Source organism: Eschrichtius robustus, chromosome 9, assembly GCF_028021215.1.
Source record: "Eschrichtius robustus isolate mEscRob2 chromosome 9, mEscRob2.pri, whole genome shotgun sequence".
NCBI classification, from domain to species: Eukaryota; Metazoa; Chordata; class Mammalia; order Artiodactyla; family Eschrichtiidae; genus Eschrichtius; species Eschrichtius robustus.
In genome coordinates this window covers 52,798,166-52,816,505 of record NC_090832.1, presented here as the reverse complement: position 1 = coordinate 52,816,505, position 18,340 = coordinate 52,798,166, and the positions used below count along the sequence as shown (strand labels likewise).

Genomic DNA, 18,340 nt, shown 5'->3' with positions numbered 1-18,340 from the left:
AAAGGATAACAGCAAGTCATGAAGCTATTAAGCAAACTCTGTCATTAAACTTTTTAAATGACTGCAATTCTTCTAATAGAACTAACATTTTACTACAGTAAATGTCAAGAACTAAGCACAGTTTAAAATTTAGAATTAGACACTGGACCATGCCTTTGACTGTGGCTTCTTACTAGTCAACATATAGCCCTTCTTTAAGGAAAAGATTTAAACTTTTTCACTATTGACAAAACAATTTATGCAGCTTGTTTTTTGTTGTGGTATAGTCAGGCAGGCTAATCTGTACCAAGATATTTATATAGGATTAACTCTCAGCTGAGTAGATTAGTAACTGAGCCCACCTACTTTCTGTGGTGAATTATACTTGTTTTTTAAGAGGCTGTTCCTATTTTGTGTTTTTCCAACAGCTCTGGTGAAGTAAAGACTTCTGAGGTACACTACATGGAACATAAAGAGTCTTCCCCTTTCTTACTCAACATATAATTGCTGCATTTGTGCATGCTGTGTAGGTTGAAAAATAACAATAAAAATTTAATGAAGAAAATAAGTATTGGTTGTAATGAATTAGTAATATTGCTAGATTTGTACCTGGAGTTTATTTTTCTTGTTGTAAATGGAACACAATCAATAGGAATATTTAATCAAACTGCACATGCTTTCATCTCCTGAGATCTCTCTGAAAAGGAGCTGAGATATCTTTAGGAAATTATCTTCAAAAGCCTACTCTGAATTCAATTATTCAGCATAATCATTTTATTTTTTTAAAGTCTTCGTGTTGCCTTTTTTTAAAATAATTAATTAATTAATTAATTTTTGGCTGCGTTGGGTCTTCGTTGCTGCGCACGGGCTTTCTCTAGTTGCAAGGAGTGGGGGCGACTCTTCGTCACGGTGCGCGGGCTTCTCATTGCAGTGGCTTCTCTTGTTGCAGAGCATGGGCTCTAGGTACGTGGGCTTCGGTAGTTGTGGCTCGTGGGCTCTAGAACGCAGGCTCAGTAGTTGTGGCTCACAGGCTTAGTTGCTCTGCGGCATGTGGGATCTTCCCAGACCAGGGCTTGAACCCGTGTCCCCTGCATTGGCAGGCAGATGCTTAACCACTGCGTCACCAGGGAAGCCCAGCATAATCATTTTAAATCACTGTCAATTCCTCATTTTCGAGGTTCTTGTAGTATAAAAAGATACATTTCTTAAATAGGTTGTTATTGCTTTATAAGTATGAAATATAACTTTCTTTTAATTTTCAAGTTTATTTTAATTGGATTTTCTTTATTTAAAAAAAGAAATATTACAAATAAAGTTCCCTTTGACTATCCCCTATACCTGTTTCCAAACCATTCCCCCTCCCCACTTCCTCCAACCACAGTTATCATCAGGTGGGTGAAGTTTCTTCCAGACTTTTTCCTATGCATTTACACATGCCATCTTTTTTTCTTTTGGCTGCATTGGGTCTTAGTTGCAGCACGTGGGATCTTTGATGAGGCATGCGGGATCTTTTCTTTCACTGTAGTGCATGGGCTCTTCATTGCAGCTCTTGGGCTTCTCTCTAGTTGTGGCGTGCAAGTTTTCTCTCTCTAGTTGTGGCGTGCGGGCTCCAGAGCGTGTGGGCTCTGTAGTTGGCAGCACGCGGGTTCTCTCAATGAGGTGCGCAAGCTCAGTAGTTGTGGTGCGCAGGCTTAGTTGCTCCGCGGCATGTGGGACCAGGGATCGAACCCGCGTCCCCTGCATTGGAAGGCGGATTCTTTACCACTGGACCACTAGGGAAGTCCCCTACACATGCTATCTTAAAAAAAAAATAACCATAACTTTTAAAATGCTATCTATTTCAATATTAATTATTTCACATTAATAAAACTGAGCCCTAAATCAATAATATAATCAACACGTTCCTACTTAAGTGTCATTTCTTATGGTGTTTTCTGATTTGGTCAATCACCAAGAGAAATATGGTTTGTTAATTCTGTTTGGCATTTTTAAGTGCCAGACAAATTCTAATATGCAGTGTGAAGGTGAGGATTGATAGTCACAGCTTATTGTTACTATAATTAGAAGTCATCAGAAGCTAATTAGTACCACATTAAAAACGATAAATTATGAACCATAATATTTGCAGCTAAGACCTAGTCCAATTCCCTAAATTTAAAGATTTATATAAAAAAAAAAAAAGACTTGCCTCTTTCACAGCTTTATATTCTCCACTTGTCTTTGTAAATTATATAGGCCTCCAAGTATTCCACCACCACTTCCTCTAACAGCACGCCAAGCCTGACCAATTTTCACTTAAAGGAGAAAGTAATGTTAAGGTCAGTAATCTGATTATAAGATGTTTTCTAGATTAACTTAGTTATATTTATAATGCCTTTTTTCTGATTAGTCCTTTAAGCCCAACAATCACCTTTGCATGTTTAACCTTAGTCATTAATTTAATCTTAATCAATTGAATGATACACTGAGTTAGAATTAGCACAGTTACCAAGAAATTGATAGTGTCCACTTTAACATGGATGGTAAACCTAAGAAAGTTAATCAAAAGATAGCATTTTGCTTCACTCCTGCTTTCTTTATTTAAAAAACATCAAAAGTTTATGCATTTTCATAGGATATCTGACCATGTCAAAGAGGGCAAGAGATAAAAGTTTAAGTCAGCTCAGGGCCTCTAAGGCCGTCATTTTAATAGTAGGATAGAATTTCTAAGCTAACTACCAACACTCAACAAAAATTTTTACTAATTTTTAAGAAGTACATAAATAAACATGTATAAATTAAAAATAATTCAGCCCACTGAAGAGGACAAAGAATGAACAAAGTCTTTCATCCCATTTCCCTCCACAGCTGCCGCTCCCCAGAGGTGACCACTATTAACAGCTCTTTGTGTCTCCTTTGAGATATTTTTCATGCAAATAAAAATCCACTGCCCACCTAGTCAAGCCCAAAAAGGATCAAACTATAATACGTTTCTCAGTCTTGCTTTTCTTACATGTTCCTTGAGCTCTTTCCAGATCAGCATATACCGATCTCCTTAATTCTTTTAAACGATCCTTTGCTACTCCCCTGCATCAATAACAACGTGTGCCCTCTTGGTGGACACTTCGGTTGTTTCCTTTGTTGCTGTTGTTCTTGCAAAGTATACTGCAAAGAGCATTCTTATACATACATCTTTGAGCACTTATGCTAATACATCAGTACACAATTTTGCTAAATCAAAGGGTAGCTGGATTAAAATAAAATTTACTGCTATTACCAAATTGTTCTCTAAGCAACTATACCTATTAACATCCCCACTAACAAAACATTCAAGTGCCTCTTCCTCACAAAGAAATGCTGAGTATCAAACCTTTTCATCTTTGCCAATCTGACAGGGGGATACTATGATTTTTTAAAAATTTGCCCTGTATGATGAGGTCCAGCCTTTTCCCCCTTTTGTTTACTAACCATCTATGAGTTTTCTTCACTGAACAGCCTGTTCATGTCTTTTGTCCATGTCTGTGTTGTACTATGTTCTTCCTGATTCATAAGATCTTCAACTGATTTGTTTATTAAAACTCGGACCCTTGTCATGTATGCTGCAAATATTTTTATAATTTTGGCACTTATCTTTGGACTTTATGGGAATTTTTTTCCATTGAAGAATTCTTTTTTAATGAAGTCAAATGTGTTAATCTTTTTGTTTATAGGTCCAGAGTGTTGAAACATTTTAGAAAGGTCTTCCTTGCTTCAAGATTAAATAATAATAACAATAATAATAGATATTATTATTCAGCTGTAACCAAATAGTCACTGACTGTCATCCATGTGCTAGGAACATGCTGAATGCTGGGCTAGTATGAAGAAAACACATCATCTGAACTACGTTTAATGGCACATAGAGCACACAGTCTTCTTTTATCAGCACTACAAATAAATACAGAAAAAGATCAGTCCATAATTTTATTCCTATTCATCAGCTCACCTGCCACTCAGAAGCCAAATAAGTAGTAAGATAAAAGTACTTGCTTTACAAATAGACTTGGCATGCTTTAAAATTCACCAGTACCCACATGTACCCCGGCCAACAGACCATCTAAAAGGCGAAAATAACAATCACTTTACCCCTGACTCATTTAATACTTTTTCATTCTTGCATGTTCTACTTATCACAATTTACCTCTAGCAAACAGAGACAGAGAACGGTGGGCAAGAAGAAGGTGGCAGCATGTGAGAAATCCGATAAAGGACATAAAGCAGCATGACAGGGGTCTGGAATAACAATAATAGACAACACTTGTTAAGCGCAGTCTACACACAAGGCACTGTTCTAAGTGTTTTATTCATATTATCTTCTTTAATCCACTCAACAAACCTATGAGGTACAGAGAGGTGACCTAACTTGTCTGAGGTCACATAGCAAATAAGTGATAGATTTAAACTAAGGCAATTTATAACCAACATGATATACTTCTTCCCCTACTTGATCACTTAACGTAGGATCTCAGAAAGTTACTTCATCTTTTTGAGTCTCAGTTTTCTGGTTGGTGACTCTGTTATTTCTGCCTCACAGAGTCCCCATTAGGGTTCAAAGTTAGGTACCCTAACATAAAATAGCGTTTACCAAACTGTTTTGCAGCATTCTACAAGATGTACTGCTGACAGTCAAAAAAAAAAAATCATAGTTTCCCCCTCTCAGATTGGCAAAGATTAAAAGGGTTACAGGGTTTTATAGTAAAATAACTGGGAAACAACATCTCTTCTTAAAGATTCGTGATGCATGCCACATATACCTAACAATTCTTCAGATTTCTGAAATGAAGCAATCTTTTGGCATGCCCAAGTTTATCTGACCACAGGACCTTTTGTCCCACTGACGACCTAGTAAAACCTTCATCCCAAATGAAGCACAAATTGGGAAATGTTGGTAGAAAACGGCATGAGATCAAAGGACCTAATGAGTCTGTGTCTGAGTCTGGCTTGGCCAACTGCTAACCTCTTGTTTTAGGTAAAGACTCCTTAACCTCTCCAGGTCTCTGTTTTCCCTCTCAGCAATCACCTAGACTACTTCAATAATTCCTTGGCTGGTTCTCTCTACCTCTTGGACCTCAACTCTCTGGGTTATCTTCTCAACTAATTACATTCTATAGCACAGATATATTAATGTGACTCCTTTGCTTAAAGACCTTTGTAATAGCTATGAATAAGAATAAACACTTAGGGGCTTCCCTGGTGGTGCAGTGGTTGAGAATCTGCCTGCCAATGCAGGGGACATAGGTTCGAGCCCTGGTCTGGGAAGATTCCACATGCCGCGGAGCAACTGGGCCCGTGAGCCACAATTACTGAGCCTGCACGTCTGGAGCCTGTGCTCCGCAACAAGAGAGGCCGCGATAGTGAGATGCCCGTGCACCGCGATGAAGAATGGCCCCCGCTTGCCACAACTAGAAGAAAGCCCTTGCACAGAAACGAAGACCCAACACAGCCATAAATAAATAAATTAATTAATTTTTAAAAAAAAAGAATAAACACTTAGAGAATGCTTACTATGCTATGCATTACTCTATTCACTCATTTAATTCTTAAAACCATTCTCTGAAATGTGAGAGCTGAAATCTGAGGCACAGCTAATAGGTGATATAGTCTGTTTCCAGATTCCAAGTCTATTCTGCTGCCTCTTGGATGGCTCCCCACTGTTTCTCCAGGATATAGCTCTTAATTCCTTAGGCCCTTCACAATTCAACTTCAACCTTTCTTTTCTACACCATCTCCTCATCAGTATTCTGTAATATATTAGTTTGCCAGCACTATGAGGGAAGGACTTGCTCTAGGTCCCTCTCCTTGGCTTGTAAACAAACCATTTTCATGTTCACTGGGTGTGCTGCTGGTATATGCATGTTTGTGTCCAAATTTCCCTTTTTTAAAATAAGGACACTAAATTAGGGTCCATTCTAATAACCCCATTTTAACTTGATTATATCAATAAAGACCCTATCTCCAAATAAGGCCACATTGTGAGGAACGAGGGATTAGGACTTCAACATATGAATTTTGGTGGGGACACAATTCAATCCATAACATCTATATACATGAACCTGGTCTCTATTATGTAAATTCATACATTCATATAACAATTATGTACTGAGTGCCCACTACAGTGTCAGCACTCTGTGGGCCCTGCTGTGTACTATGTACCAGACCACATGTCTTTGGTCAGTCTGTTCCTTACTTCCTTTGCCTAGAATGCAACCACCTTTTACCAAACCCCTTGACTACCTGCTTTCTTCCAACTGACAACCTCCTAGTTACCTTCAAAACCCACTTATAAATTCCCTATTTTGTAGAGTTCAAATGGTCTCTTTCTCTGAAATTTTCTCATTTCCTCTCCCAACATATTTAATTGCTACAAAGAATTCTGTTTATACTTTACTTACAGTATCTATAGCATTGTATTACAATTGTTTGTAAACTTGTATGTTCCCTGGCTTGATGCTAATAAGGTCACGGAGGGTAAATACTATACAGTATTCAGCTTGTATCTCCTGCACTAAGCATAGTGCCTGGAACACCACACAGTAATTGCTTAATAAGAGTTTGTTTAATGAGTGATCAAAGGAGGGTGTTCAATTTAACAAGACCCAATAGGAAAAAATTGAAGGAGCAACATCTAGAGACACAGAGACCCAACAGACAACTATTGCTAAAATCTAAACGTGAAATAGGGCTTCCCTGGTGGTGCAGTGGTTAAGAATCTGCCTGCCAATGCAGGGGACATGGGTTCGAGCCCTGGTCCAGGAAGATCCCACATGCCGCAGAGCAAATAAGCCCGTACACCACAACTACTGAAGCCTGCGCACCTAGAGCCTGTGCTCCACAACAGGAGAAGCCACTGCAATGAGAAGCCCGCACACTGCAATGAAGAGTAGCCCCAGCTCGCTGCAACTAGAGAAAGCCCACGCGCAGCAATGAAGACCCAACGCAGCCAAAAATAAAATAAATAGATAAATAAATAAGTTTTTAAAAATAAAATAAATAAATAAACATGAAGTAACAAAGACCTGTAACGGGAGAGTGGAAAGTTAACTGAAAGAAAAAGAGACCTGGAGAAACTTGTGAGTTGGTGGTTTATTAGACACAGAAGATAAAAGAGTGGGAGTAACCAAGGATTACCAAAGTCACTGGGATAACTGGGTGACAGAAACAGCAAAATATTAATTAAGGTGTCACTGTTATTAACAGATAAACCCTAAAGTTTAAGTGGTTGAACAAACAGATTTTTCCTCTCACACATCAAGTCAACATGGATATTCCTGATGGACAGGTGGCTCTCCTCCAAGGGGTGCAGGTACCTTTCATCTTGAATTGGTCACTTCCAAAATCACCTGCTTAAGGTATACTGCAAATGTAAGATTTTTATGGTCAGGAAATTGTAAATTTCATTTATGCTTATATTTTATTGGCTAGATCTCATTCATACGGCCCAGCCAACTGCAAAGGAAGGCTGGGAAATGTAGTCTAGCTGAATACTCAGGAAGAAAAGAAAATGTGCTTGGCAAACTTGTTTTAATCGCTTCTAATACAGTTAACAAGAGGTGGTAGGAAATTTCAGGGAATGAAGGTAGAGTGAAAATCTGTGGTCTGTTTATAATTGCTAGTTAGGTGAGAAATATTTGAGTCAGGTCTTCCTAAACCAACTGAGAAAATTGAACCATTAGTCACAAAATTCACCTGCATTTCTTTAAATGTAATAATCATGTAACACTAGAGAAGTCTATACTTTGTTATGCTATGTATTATATATTACATTATCTATCTTTTGTACACAAAATATAAACATCCTATCATTAAGGATAAGTTATGGGCTTCCCTGGTGGCGCAGTGGTTGGGAATCTGCCTGCCAATGCAGGGGACATGGGTTCGAACCCTGGTCTGGGAAGATCCACATGCCACGGAGCAACTAGGCCCGTGAGCCACAATTACTGAGTCTGCGCATCTGGAGCCTGTGCTCCGCAACAAGAGAGGCCGCGATAACGAGGGGCCCGCGCACCACGATGAAGAGTGGCCCCCACTTGCCGCAACTAGAGAAAGCCCTCGCACAGAAATGAAGACCCAACACAGCCATAAATTAAAAAAAAAAAAAAAAAAAAGAATAAGTTATAAACATTTTCTCAGTTGTGGCTAGGGATGCTTGTAAATTTAGTAATACTTTTTTTTGCCTGATCACCTTTGTAACCAATTTTTAAAGTCAGGGTCGGTGGAATAAACCTAAAGTCCATGGTCTTGCTTGAAAAAGGTTATGGCAGATGTTTACAGTGCATTTTTATAAATGTGACTCACCTGTTTTTCAAAATGTAGTTATTACATTTTAGCCTAAATTCTGCCTCTCTTGGCCACTATGTGATAAGTTCACGAGACACATCCACAAGATATATCCAGCAGTTATATCCTTAGGCCAAACAAAAGAGGTCACCTAGCTCACTTTTGTTCCCTTAGGTAATTTACTCAGGTTTCATTAACTGACATCAAAGTCAAGTTTATGAGAGAAAAACACCAACAATGTAAATCCCAGTAGTTTAGAGGTGAATTTAAAAGCTCCCAAATCAGTACTTCCCTCAAATGTTAAATAATTCACTGTGGCATTATAGATACAAGCCTCCAGCAAAAGTTACACTTGAACAATTAAGCTAGCAGGAGCCAAACAAATGACTTCAGGGATAGAGAAACAAATGAACGGTTTCTCGTAGTAGTATGCCAAATTACATTTTCACATTAACCAGCGTGTAGAACACCCAAGCATCACCAATGACTTACTAGATAAAGTTTGATTACAGAAAAACAGCCTGGAACCACAAACCAGGATTATTCCCTAAATGTAACTGTGGATTCTATACACTTGGGTATGAAACCCATTTATGGCATTTGGAAAAATTTTATATTCATAATGTACCACCTACTCTTTTGCAGAGTTCTTTTACAACTGCTCATATTACAACGACCATCTACCAAATGCATTATGTTTCTGTAAAGGATCAGAAGGCGATGCAGCTATTTCTTAGAGGCTAAATAAGAAATTGGAAACACGAGGTCACAACATAGTGCACTGTGTACATACAATAAAGATAACAACATCTGCATAGTAGAAAGAAATACACTTTAGATTTAAATTCCAACTCCATCACTTTCTACCTAGAGGATTTTAGACAAGTCTTGTTCTCAGCGTTAGTTTCTTTTTCTATAAAATGGGGACGATTCACTTATGCAATAAATATTTACTGAACACCTATCATGTGTCAAATACTTCCAAGTGTTATTTTAGGATTAGTGATAGTAAACCATAGCTGGTATTCATTAGAGGTGTGTATGGCTACCCAAATGCAAGAGCAGATGACTGACCATGGACTTCCCTGGTGGTACAGTGGTTAAGAATCCACCTGCCAATGCAGGGAACATGGGTTCGAGCCCCGGTCCAGGAAGATCCCACATGCCGCGGAGCAACTAAGCCCGTGTGCCACAACTACTGAGCCCGCATCCCACAACGACTGAAGCCCGCGCACCTAGAGCCTGTGCTCCACAACAAAGACAGGCCACCACAATGAGAAGCCCGTGCACCGCAACAAAGAGTAGCCCCCGCTCACTGCAACTAGAGAAAACCCACGCACAGCAACGAAGACCCAACTCAGCCAAGAATAAATAAATAAATTTAAAAAAAGAGCAGATGACTGACCAATAAAACGGTTAAAGTCGGAGACTGAAAAATCAATGGAGTTCCAAACAGGAAACAGAGATACATGGTTACAAGGTGATGTGAGGTCTAATTCCTTTCCAGGGACTAACAGGTTATTGGTATTCATTGTAGATGTTTATGTATTTTCTCTAATTATTTCAACTGAACTCAGCCAACAGCTTTTCTACAAAATTTATAGGGTAAAATTTTGAGCTCCAATTCAAACAGGTTGGGGAAGGATGTAGATAGATATATTGAAGATTTGCCAAGTTACTGTCCGTTCATAAGTTTTCCTAGACATACTTAAGGGAAGACCTTTTTTGGTATACTAATTTAATGGCTAGTCTAATCTACAAGTGAAATAAATTTTTTGAATCAGACTAGAAAAGCTGAATAAAATTAAGAAGAAAAAAAACCCAACAAAACATGAGATTTGGAAGAAAGAGAACTATAGTTAGAGCCTGAACTTTTCCTCATTTGCTGGTCATGTCACCTTGAAAAACATCTCAAGGCTTCTGAAACTCAGTTTTCTCAAGAGTAAAATAAGTATAACGACAATTCTTACCTATGGAATTGTTGTAAGGATCAAATGGGATAACTGTCATTAAAATGATCAGTAACCTACAAAGCACTAAATAAATATAAATTATCTCAGAGTGAACAGGAACTGAAAATGATCCCAAGATATTTCTTCTAGTGAAGACACTTACGTGGATCAATGGTAAACGCTCTGAAAAATTACCCTGGCTAGAGGAGAGGCCATTTGTAACCCCAACAGTGATAATTTTTGCTTGCTTGTTAATGAAGAAGGTCACTGGACTTCACAGCAGGCAAGTTAGTCATCTTTAATTATTACAGAAGAAAAAAAACATTTATGGGTAAGATTACCAGGAATTTTTAAAAAATCTAAGATGTGGATTTGTTTTTAAAGTAAATCAATAAAAGATATATTAACCGTAAGCCAAAGTTTCTAGAAATACTTCTTTTTGTGAGGAAAATTTTCCTGTCACCCGTGTTTCCGGCTGGTTTTAATTTCAGGTGCCCAAGTCCACTTGCAGACTATTACTTCCATACAAGCTTTTAACACAGTGCCAAGTATACTGCTAAGATCTGATATATTATTACTAAAAAACATGCAGTCATTTAAAAAAGCAAAACTTAACATTTAAAGTTTGTTTTATATGCAGCAAAAATGACTGATATGTACTCATATATTTATTTTTTAATCTAAATGTGTGAGATGTAAAAGTTTCTTATTCCAGTCACTTTAATAAAAACCTCTTCACCATAAAAATAAGCAAAATAAAATAAATGATATAGCACTGAAGTAGACATCTCCTAAAATGGTAGTTGCATCATTATATATACAACTAAGTTATCATATTGAGTAGGTTTAAAAATCATGAATCCTGGACTAAATGACATAGAGTTCTGTACAGAAAAACAATGATACCATGATGAGGCAGGAGGGTAGTGTTCAATAGGAAAGTTTAAATGCTCACGGCAGAAATGAAAGTATTAGACACAAAATTTACCAGAGTTACATACAAAGCAGCTAAGCCCATTAGATTTGTTAAGAATAATAAAAATCCATGTTTTAACTTTACAAAATATTTTAATCTATCTTTGAATCAGAGAATGACAAAAAACTAAACAGTGATTTCTACAGACCACTGTAAGAAAACACGCTTTACAGAGCAATGTCAAAATTTCTTCTTACCATGAATAGATACCACTGACCATGTCATAGCTCTGACATGAAGCATTCACACTGTTGGGTCCAGCTGCCTTAGAAATAAGTAGCACCACCAAGCCCCTCAACTGGAGGTTATTCTGGCTGTCGTGTACAAGGCCCCTGCCAACAAGTAAAGAAAGAAGAGGATTAACATACCCTCACAAAATCAGTCAGATCAAATTAGAGAATTGCTGCAAATACACCCATGCTTCCAAAATCAGACAATGGGACTTGCTGAAAAGAAATAGGATTGGTGGAAGAAAGAGTTAACAGGAGGAAGCAACAAGTTCAGGAAACAACTAGAGAAACCCACGGCTGGTTTTGAAAGTGACAATCTCAAAATTGTGAGGCCTAATGATTTGGCTTCCTCCTCTTTCTGGGTTTTCCCACTGTCTATACCCTACCACGCAATCTTAACCATTTGCTCTGATAATGAGAGGAACCCATAGTTTTAAACTGTTCTGTGGTAGTTGCCAGCAGGTGAAATACAAATTGTATGGCTTGGATGAAGTGGTATTATGTGGCGATGATGCTGGTAAGGCGAAGTGGTAAAAAATGGTTTCTGTCTTCACAAGTAGAAAATTTATTTGAGAAGTAAAATGGAAATGAATGCCATGGGCAAATATCTTGCCATTTCTTATTTTTTATGCAAAGAATAATCATTCTAGACAATGTTAGTCTTTAACATAGAATGTAATTTTTTTTGCTATGAGGATTGAATTTTTATAATTTTTACTACAACTAAGGTCAGGAATACTTTCTAAGATTACATGTTTGTTTAAGTATCGCAAATGGTTGTCATACAAGAACTAAATGGCATCATTAAAAAAAGAAAAAAAGACAGAAAACTATGGGTAACATATTATAATAAATTAATATTTAGAACAATGTTCATGAGCATTAATCAAATACGTTATACTAAAGTATACATAAATAATAAATAAATATAATTCTTGAATGTGGTGAAAACAGTAAAATTTTTTTTATTAATTTGTATTGGAGTATAGTTGATTTACAATGCTGTGTTAGTTTCTGCTGTACAGCAAAGTGAACCAGTTATATGTATACATATATCCACTTTTTTTTAGGTTCTATTCCCATATAGGTCATTACAGAGTATTGAGTAGACTTTCCTGTGCTATACAGTAGGTTCTTATGAGTTATGTATTTTATATATAGTAGCATGTATATATGTCAACCCCCATCTCCCAATTTATCCCTCCCCCACCTTTCCCCCTTGGTAACCATAAGTTTGCTTTCCAAATCTGTGACTCTGTTTGTAAAAACAGTAAAATTTTGTATTTTAATACTTTACTGAATTATTAAGACTTCCTTGGGTGAATTCTGAACAATGAATTCATTTAAAGTAAGTTAACATAGCCAAAATTAATGAGTCAGTCCATTACTTAAGAAAATTTTCACCCTTCATGCCTCCAAATAAATTTTTAAAAGGGTCCCTTCTTGCTCTTTCAATAGTTTCAAAATAAGACAGATCTTCAGGCTCTCTGCAAGACAACAGTTACAGCTCTTTCTCTACTTATATTTTCTCCTTAATCTAGTAAGTGACCTTCAGCAAGTTAGAGGGGTTAATGATTTTTACAAAGAAGTTCTAATTTCTGTTAATTTAAGGTAATTAAGCTATATTATAGTAGAAACAAATAATCACCAGAAATGTCCAAAGCTCTGTATTATTATGTAACAAGCTACTTAAATCCTACAGACCTGAACGGTCGGGAGGCTGGGAAGCACCTTATTTTGGAAGAAGAAAATGTAAAATGGGAGCGCTCTCCAAATTTTTTGCTTTGAATTACAGATTTTAACTTATGCTACTAGACCCTTATTTATGTATTACCTGAGGTAAATAATAATAATATTAAAGAGAAGCTCTGAATTGGCTCCTAATTCTAGAAAGGGAAAAGAGGAAGGTGAGGATGTGTGTGTGGCTGTGTGTTTGGGGGGTTGAGCCTGGTTAGGAATGAAGGATGTGAAGGTAAGAACTCATATCCTCTAATGAAGGATATGAGGGTAACAACTCTGACAGCTGGCCAAGTCACGCTGAAGAAATAGTCCTGGCAACAGTTCTGACAACACCTTCCTCAAATTTCTCAGAGAGGGGACCTTTCACAGAGGACACATTCATCATCATCATCATCATCATCAAAATACAACAGCAGCAGCAGCAACAACAAATCCTTACATAGGACTTTATATATGCCAGGGACTATTCCAAGCATTTTACTATATATTAATTAAATTAATTCACAACAACTCTATGAGGAAGGTACCACAATTATTTTGATTTTACAGATGAGGAGAATGAGGCACACAGAGAGATCAAGCAACTTGTCCAAGGTACCACAGACAGTAGGCGTTAGAGCCTTGATAGAGCCAGGATTTGAACCCAGGACACCTGGCCCTAGAGTCTATATACATGCTTACCCATTATGCTATAGTGATTCTCCATCTGCTTCACCTCATGTACCAACTATTTGCTAAGTCAGTAGAATAGTGACCGCTTTAGAACCAGGTTTGAAAAATCCTTCTGCCGTTCATTAGCTGTATGACTCAGACTATCACCTCTTCTGTAAAATGAGATTAACAACATCTACTTTCTGTAGTCATTGTATGGAACAGACAACATGAGTGAAGCATAAACCACTGTGGAAGCACATGGAAGGTGATAAAGGTGATCAGAAAACTACATCTCTCTCCTTATTACTTTTTTAAAAAAATTAATTAATTAATTAATTTAGGCTGCATTGGGTCTTCATTGCTGTGCACAGGCTTTCTCTCTAGTTGTGGCGAGCGGGGGCTACTCTTTGTTGTGGTGTGCGGGCTTCTCACTGCGGTGGCTTCTCTTGTTGCGGAGCACGAGTTCTAGGCACGCGGGCTTCAGTAGTGGTGGCACGCAGGCTCAGTAGTTGTGATGCACAGGCTTAGCTGTTTCGCGGCATGTGGGATCTTCCCAGGCCAGGGCTCGAACCCGTGTCCCCTGCATTGGCAGGCGGATTCTTAACCACTGTGCCACCAGGGAAGTCCCTCTCCTTATTACTTTTTTGCCATCTATTTTTTCTCAACTCTTATATTTTCTTTTTCTTTTACTGTTTCTCCTTCTATCTCTCAAAGTCTTACCCACTACCAGCATATATAATTTCCTATAAATACTGTTTCCTTTTCTAACGTTAGAATCTTTTTTTTTAGAAAAGAAATCTAAACTTTTCTAACTTTAGAATCCCTAGGATTCTAAACTTGCAGAGTTAATGTTTCATATAGTCCAGGTCATACTTCACCTGGAACACTATGATTTATTCTGAGTGCCTCTCTTAAGGAGAAATACTAACAAGCTGGAGCATATCCAGAAGATGGTGAAATCATATACTGCCACATGCTTGGCTGACCAAAAAAAAAAAAAAAAATGAATGCTAGCTTGGAGAACAGTAAAGTTGGTGTTCTCAAATTTATGCAGTCAAAAATGTAGTAAAAAAAAAAAAAAAATGTAGTAAATGCTTACTACATGTCAGGTACAGTGCTAAACAGAGAGTGGAGGACATGATGGTGAGCTGTGGTCTCCCTTCTTGTGGATAATACAGTCTGGATTTAAAATAATAATAAAATGTGGCATGAGCTACTTTAGGAGATGAACAAGGGCAACTAACATCGGCACAGAGAAAGGGCAACTAACCTAAGCAGGGGTGAAGGAGTGGTGAAAGGGACCTCCCTGAGACCTAAAGGATGAGACGAAGTAGTCAGGGGAGCTGAAGCAAGGAGGGGAAGTGAAAAAAGAGTGTTCTAGAGAGGAGACAATATGTGTGAAAGTTTGGAGGAGAAAGAGGACACAGCTGTCTCCAGAATCAATAGGGCAGGAACACAGTGTATGAAGGGCAGGGTTGGGAGAATTAAAGCTAGAGGAGTACATGATGACTGTCTGCTCATCTGAAAGGGTACCATAAGGATAGGCAATAGACCTGGTAAGTATTACTTTAGTAGAGACTGACACTAATAGACAGGGAAAATAGCTGGTGAATTTTGGCTCGACATGAGGAAATTAAAAAACAGAGGAGTCTCTGTTGATGCTGAGTCCCTTGAGAATAAAGATGTTTAAGAAGCTGCACAGCCTCTGATACAACACATTAGAGGGAAGCCTGGACTATTCAACATCTGGGTTTTTCTCTTACTCTGTGATTCTTTATTATCTCACTTTACTACATTTAATTATCTAGGGCTTCCCTGGTGGCGCAGTGGTTGAGAATCTGCCTGCCAATGCAGGGGACACGGGTTCGAGCCCTGGTCTGGGAAGATCCCACATGCCGTGGAGCAACTGGGCCCGTGAGCCACAGTTACTGAGCCTGCACGTCTGGAGCCTGTGCTCCGCAACAAGAGAGGCCGCGATAGTGACAGGTCCGCGCAAAGCGATGAAGAGCGGCCCCTGCTTTCCGCAACTAGAGAAAGCCCTCGCACAAAAAACGAAGACCCAACACAGCCATAAATAAATAAATAAATAAATAAACCCAAAGTTAAAAAAAAAAAAATTGCTTTAAAAAAAATTATCTAATACTCTACAATATGTATAATAAGTATAAAAATTGGGAGAATTCGTTAACATCATCAAAGTGTCATAAACGAAAGCAACATTTAGTATCCTGTAATCTTTATCACTAAAATTCTACAGAATTGTTTTCCTTTCACTAATATATATTTAAAAAAAAACCCCAAAAAACGTTTATCATTCATTCAACTAATGCAGACCGAAAACCTTCCATACATCAGGCACTGTGCTTGGCATAGATGTCATGGTGAGCAAAACCAGGCATAGAGCTTGTGAAGCTTACAACCTAGTGGAAGAGACTGGTAATAATGAAAGAATGACAAATAAATGTAAAATTACAATAGTAATAAATACCACAAAGGAAAAAGAGAGATGATGCTGTGAGAGCTTACAACTGGGAACTAGCCTAGCAGGGAAAGTCAGAGGCTTCCTTAGGAAATGATGACCGAGTTGACACCCAAAGGAAGATGTAAAAGAGGGGTGTGGGAAGAGAATAGGTAAGGGGAGTGTCTCCACAGCACAAGAATGAGAACATGCAAGGCTGAGTACACTGTACAAAATGAGGCTAGAGGCAGACAGAGACCAGACCACACAGGTCAAACAGGCCATGATTGGATGTTAGCTCTTTATCCAAAGAGCAATGTGAAGCCACCACAGTAACTTAAGCATCTGGTTATGTAATCAGATATTTTTTTAAAAAATACAAAAAAAGAAAGAAAAAAGAAAAACTTCTATCATCAGTGTGGAAAAATGACTTAGGTGTGTGTTTGGGGGGTGGGGGCAAAGTGGATATGAGGAGACCGGTTAGAAAGCTTTTGTGGCAGTCAATGAGAAATATGGGGGTAGCTTGGTGGACAAACAAGAGGTGTAGCAAATCTAAAGTAATATTTCAACTCAATTTAAATATATGTCAGATATTATGTAGTCCTGGGAAATTAGCTAATATAGATATATCACTAATTTAAAATAATATTCTGAAAAGTCTGTAAGTTGAATTTTGGGGGGACAAACTTGGCCTTCAAAATTCTGCTCCAGAGCTACAATAGATCAACAGTAAAAACGAATATTCTAATAGCTTTACAATTTCATGGAAATAAGGATTGAACAGGTGAACTCTGTGCAACCCAGCTCTACAGCCTTCTCACATTATGGCTTCTATGGCTAACTGCAGTTCCTACTGCATCATCCTATCTTTCCACAACTATTAACTAGTTTTTCTTCCTTAACCCTATCCTATAAGTATTTCAAATCCTCAAATGACAGTTACGGCATCTTTCCATATTCTCTCAAATTCTATTTCTTCAACACTTATATACTAAGAGGTATACAAAGAAATAAGAGGTCTAATAAAAGAGCTATAATAATGTGTTCCAAAAATGGTTAAACTGTATAATATTAAGGAACAGATAACAAAGATAGTAGAGTAACAAAAAGCTACTCTTTTTATTACAAAAAGTAACAAAGGAAGAAAGAAAACCACTTCTTGCTAGAGGTGTGCCTCACAGTAGAGACAGAATTCAGACTGCGCCTTAAAGATGGTCAAATTTCCCTGAGCAGAGAATGGAGGAAGAAGTGGGATGGAGTTATTGGAATGGAAAGAATGGTACTTTAGGAGAAAGGAACAGGTTAGAGTAATAAGCAGGTAAAAGTATGGCGAGCAGGTTCAGGAGCTGTGGGGCTGCCCATTTGGGCAATGTGTGAAGGTGAACAAGCCCAGAAGACAGCCTGAAGAGTGAAGGGCCTTGAAAGGTTTAGAGTCAGGGTTTCATTCTGCAGGCAATCTGAAGGCATGGATGATTTGTCAGCAAGGGAGCAATGTGATTAAAGCTAAAGACTAAAAGTGTTACTCTGGGCCTAATATTGTTACTCTGGCAATAGTGTGCTGGGTGCAGGGGAAAGGAGAGGGAAGATTAGTTAGGAGTAGTTTCTTCCAATATTCCAGGTGAGAGATAATGAGGGCCTAAATTAGGGTAGTGGCAGCAGGGATGGGAAAGAAAAGCTGAATGATGGCAGCAGCATGGAGGTGGATCAGGCTAGTATGGCCAACTGACTGCACGAGGGAGGCATCAGGAAGGGATCAGGAAGGGATCAGGAAGCAAAGGAAAGATAAGGGCGGAATTTAAGATTCAAACCTGTTTGCCGGAGGTGATGATGCTAGCATTAGCAAGGACTGGAAAGAAAATGAGTGTTAATGGGGAATTAATGAGTTCAGTTTTGGACATGTTAACTTTGAATGCAAGAAGGACTTCCAGATGGAGATGCCCAGCAGGCACCTGGAAATGCTGCAGGTATAGATTTGGGAAGCATCTTCGTAGAGGATGATGGCTGAAGCAGTAGGAACTGATGGATGAGATTTTGGGGGGAGAAAAAGGAGAAAAGA

At 38.2% G+C, this 18,340-nt stretch overlaps 1 protein-coding gene across 4 annotated transcripts in view; it reads right to left on the bottom strand.

Annotated features, from left to right (window-relative positions):
• Positions 1-18,340, bottom strand: part of PDSS2 (decaprenyl diphosphate synthase subunit 2) — a 252,066-nt gene that overhangs the window by 139,675 nt on the left and 94,051 nt on the right. For 3 of the 4 annotated variants that reach the window (XR_011074975.1, XM_068551354.1, XM_068551353.1), the window contains exon 2: positions 11,400-11,534. The exons of the other annotated variant lie outside the window; for it this stretch is intronic. Coding sequence is in view for 2 of the 3 variants with exons in the window: in XM_068551354.1 (XP_068407455.1) it covers positions 11,400-11,534 (135 nt within the window). In the remaining variant the exon portion in view is untranslated. The remainder of the gene's footprint in view (positions 1-11,399; positions 11,535-18,340) is intronic. 4 annotated transcript variants of the gene reach the window in all.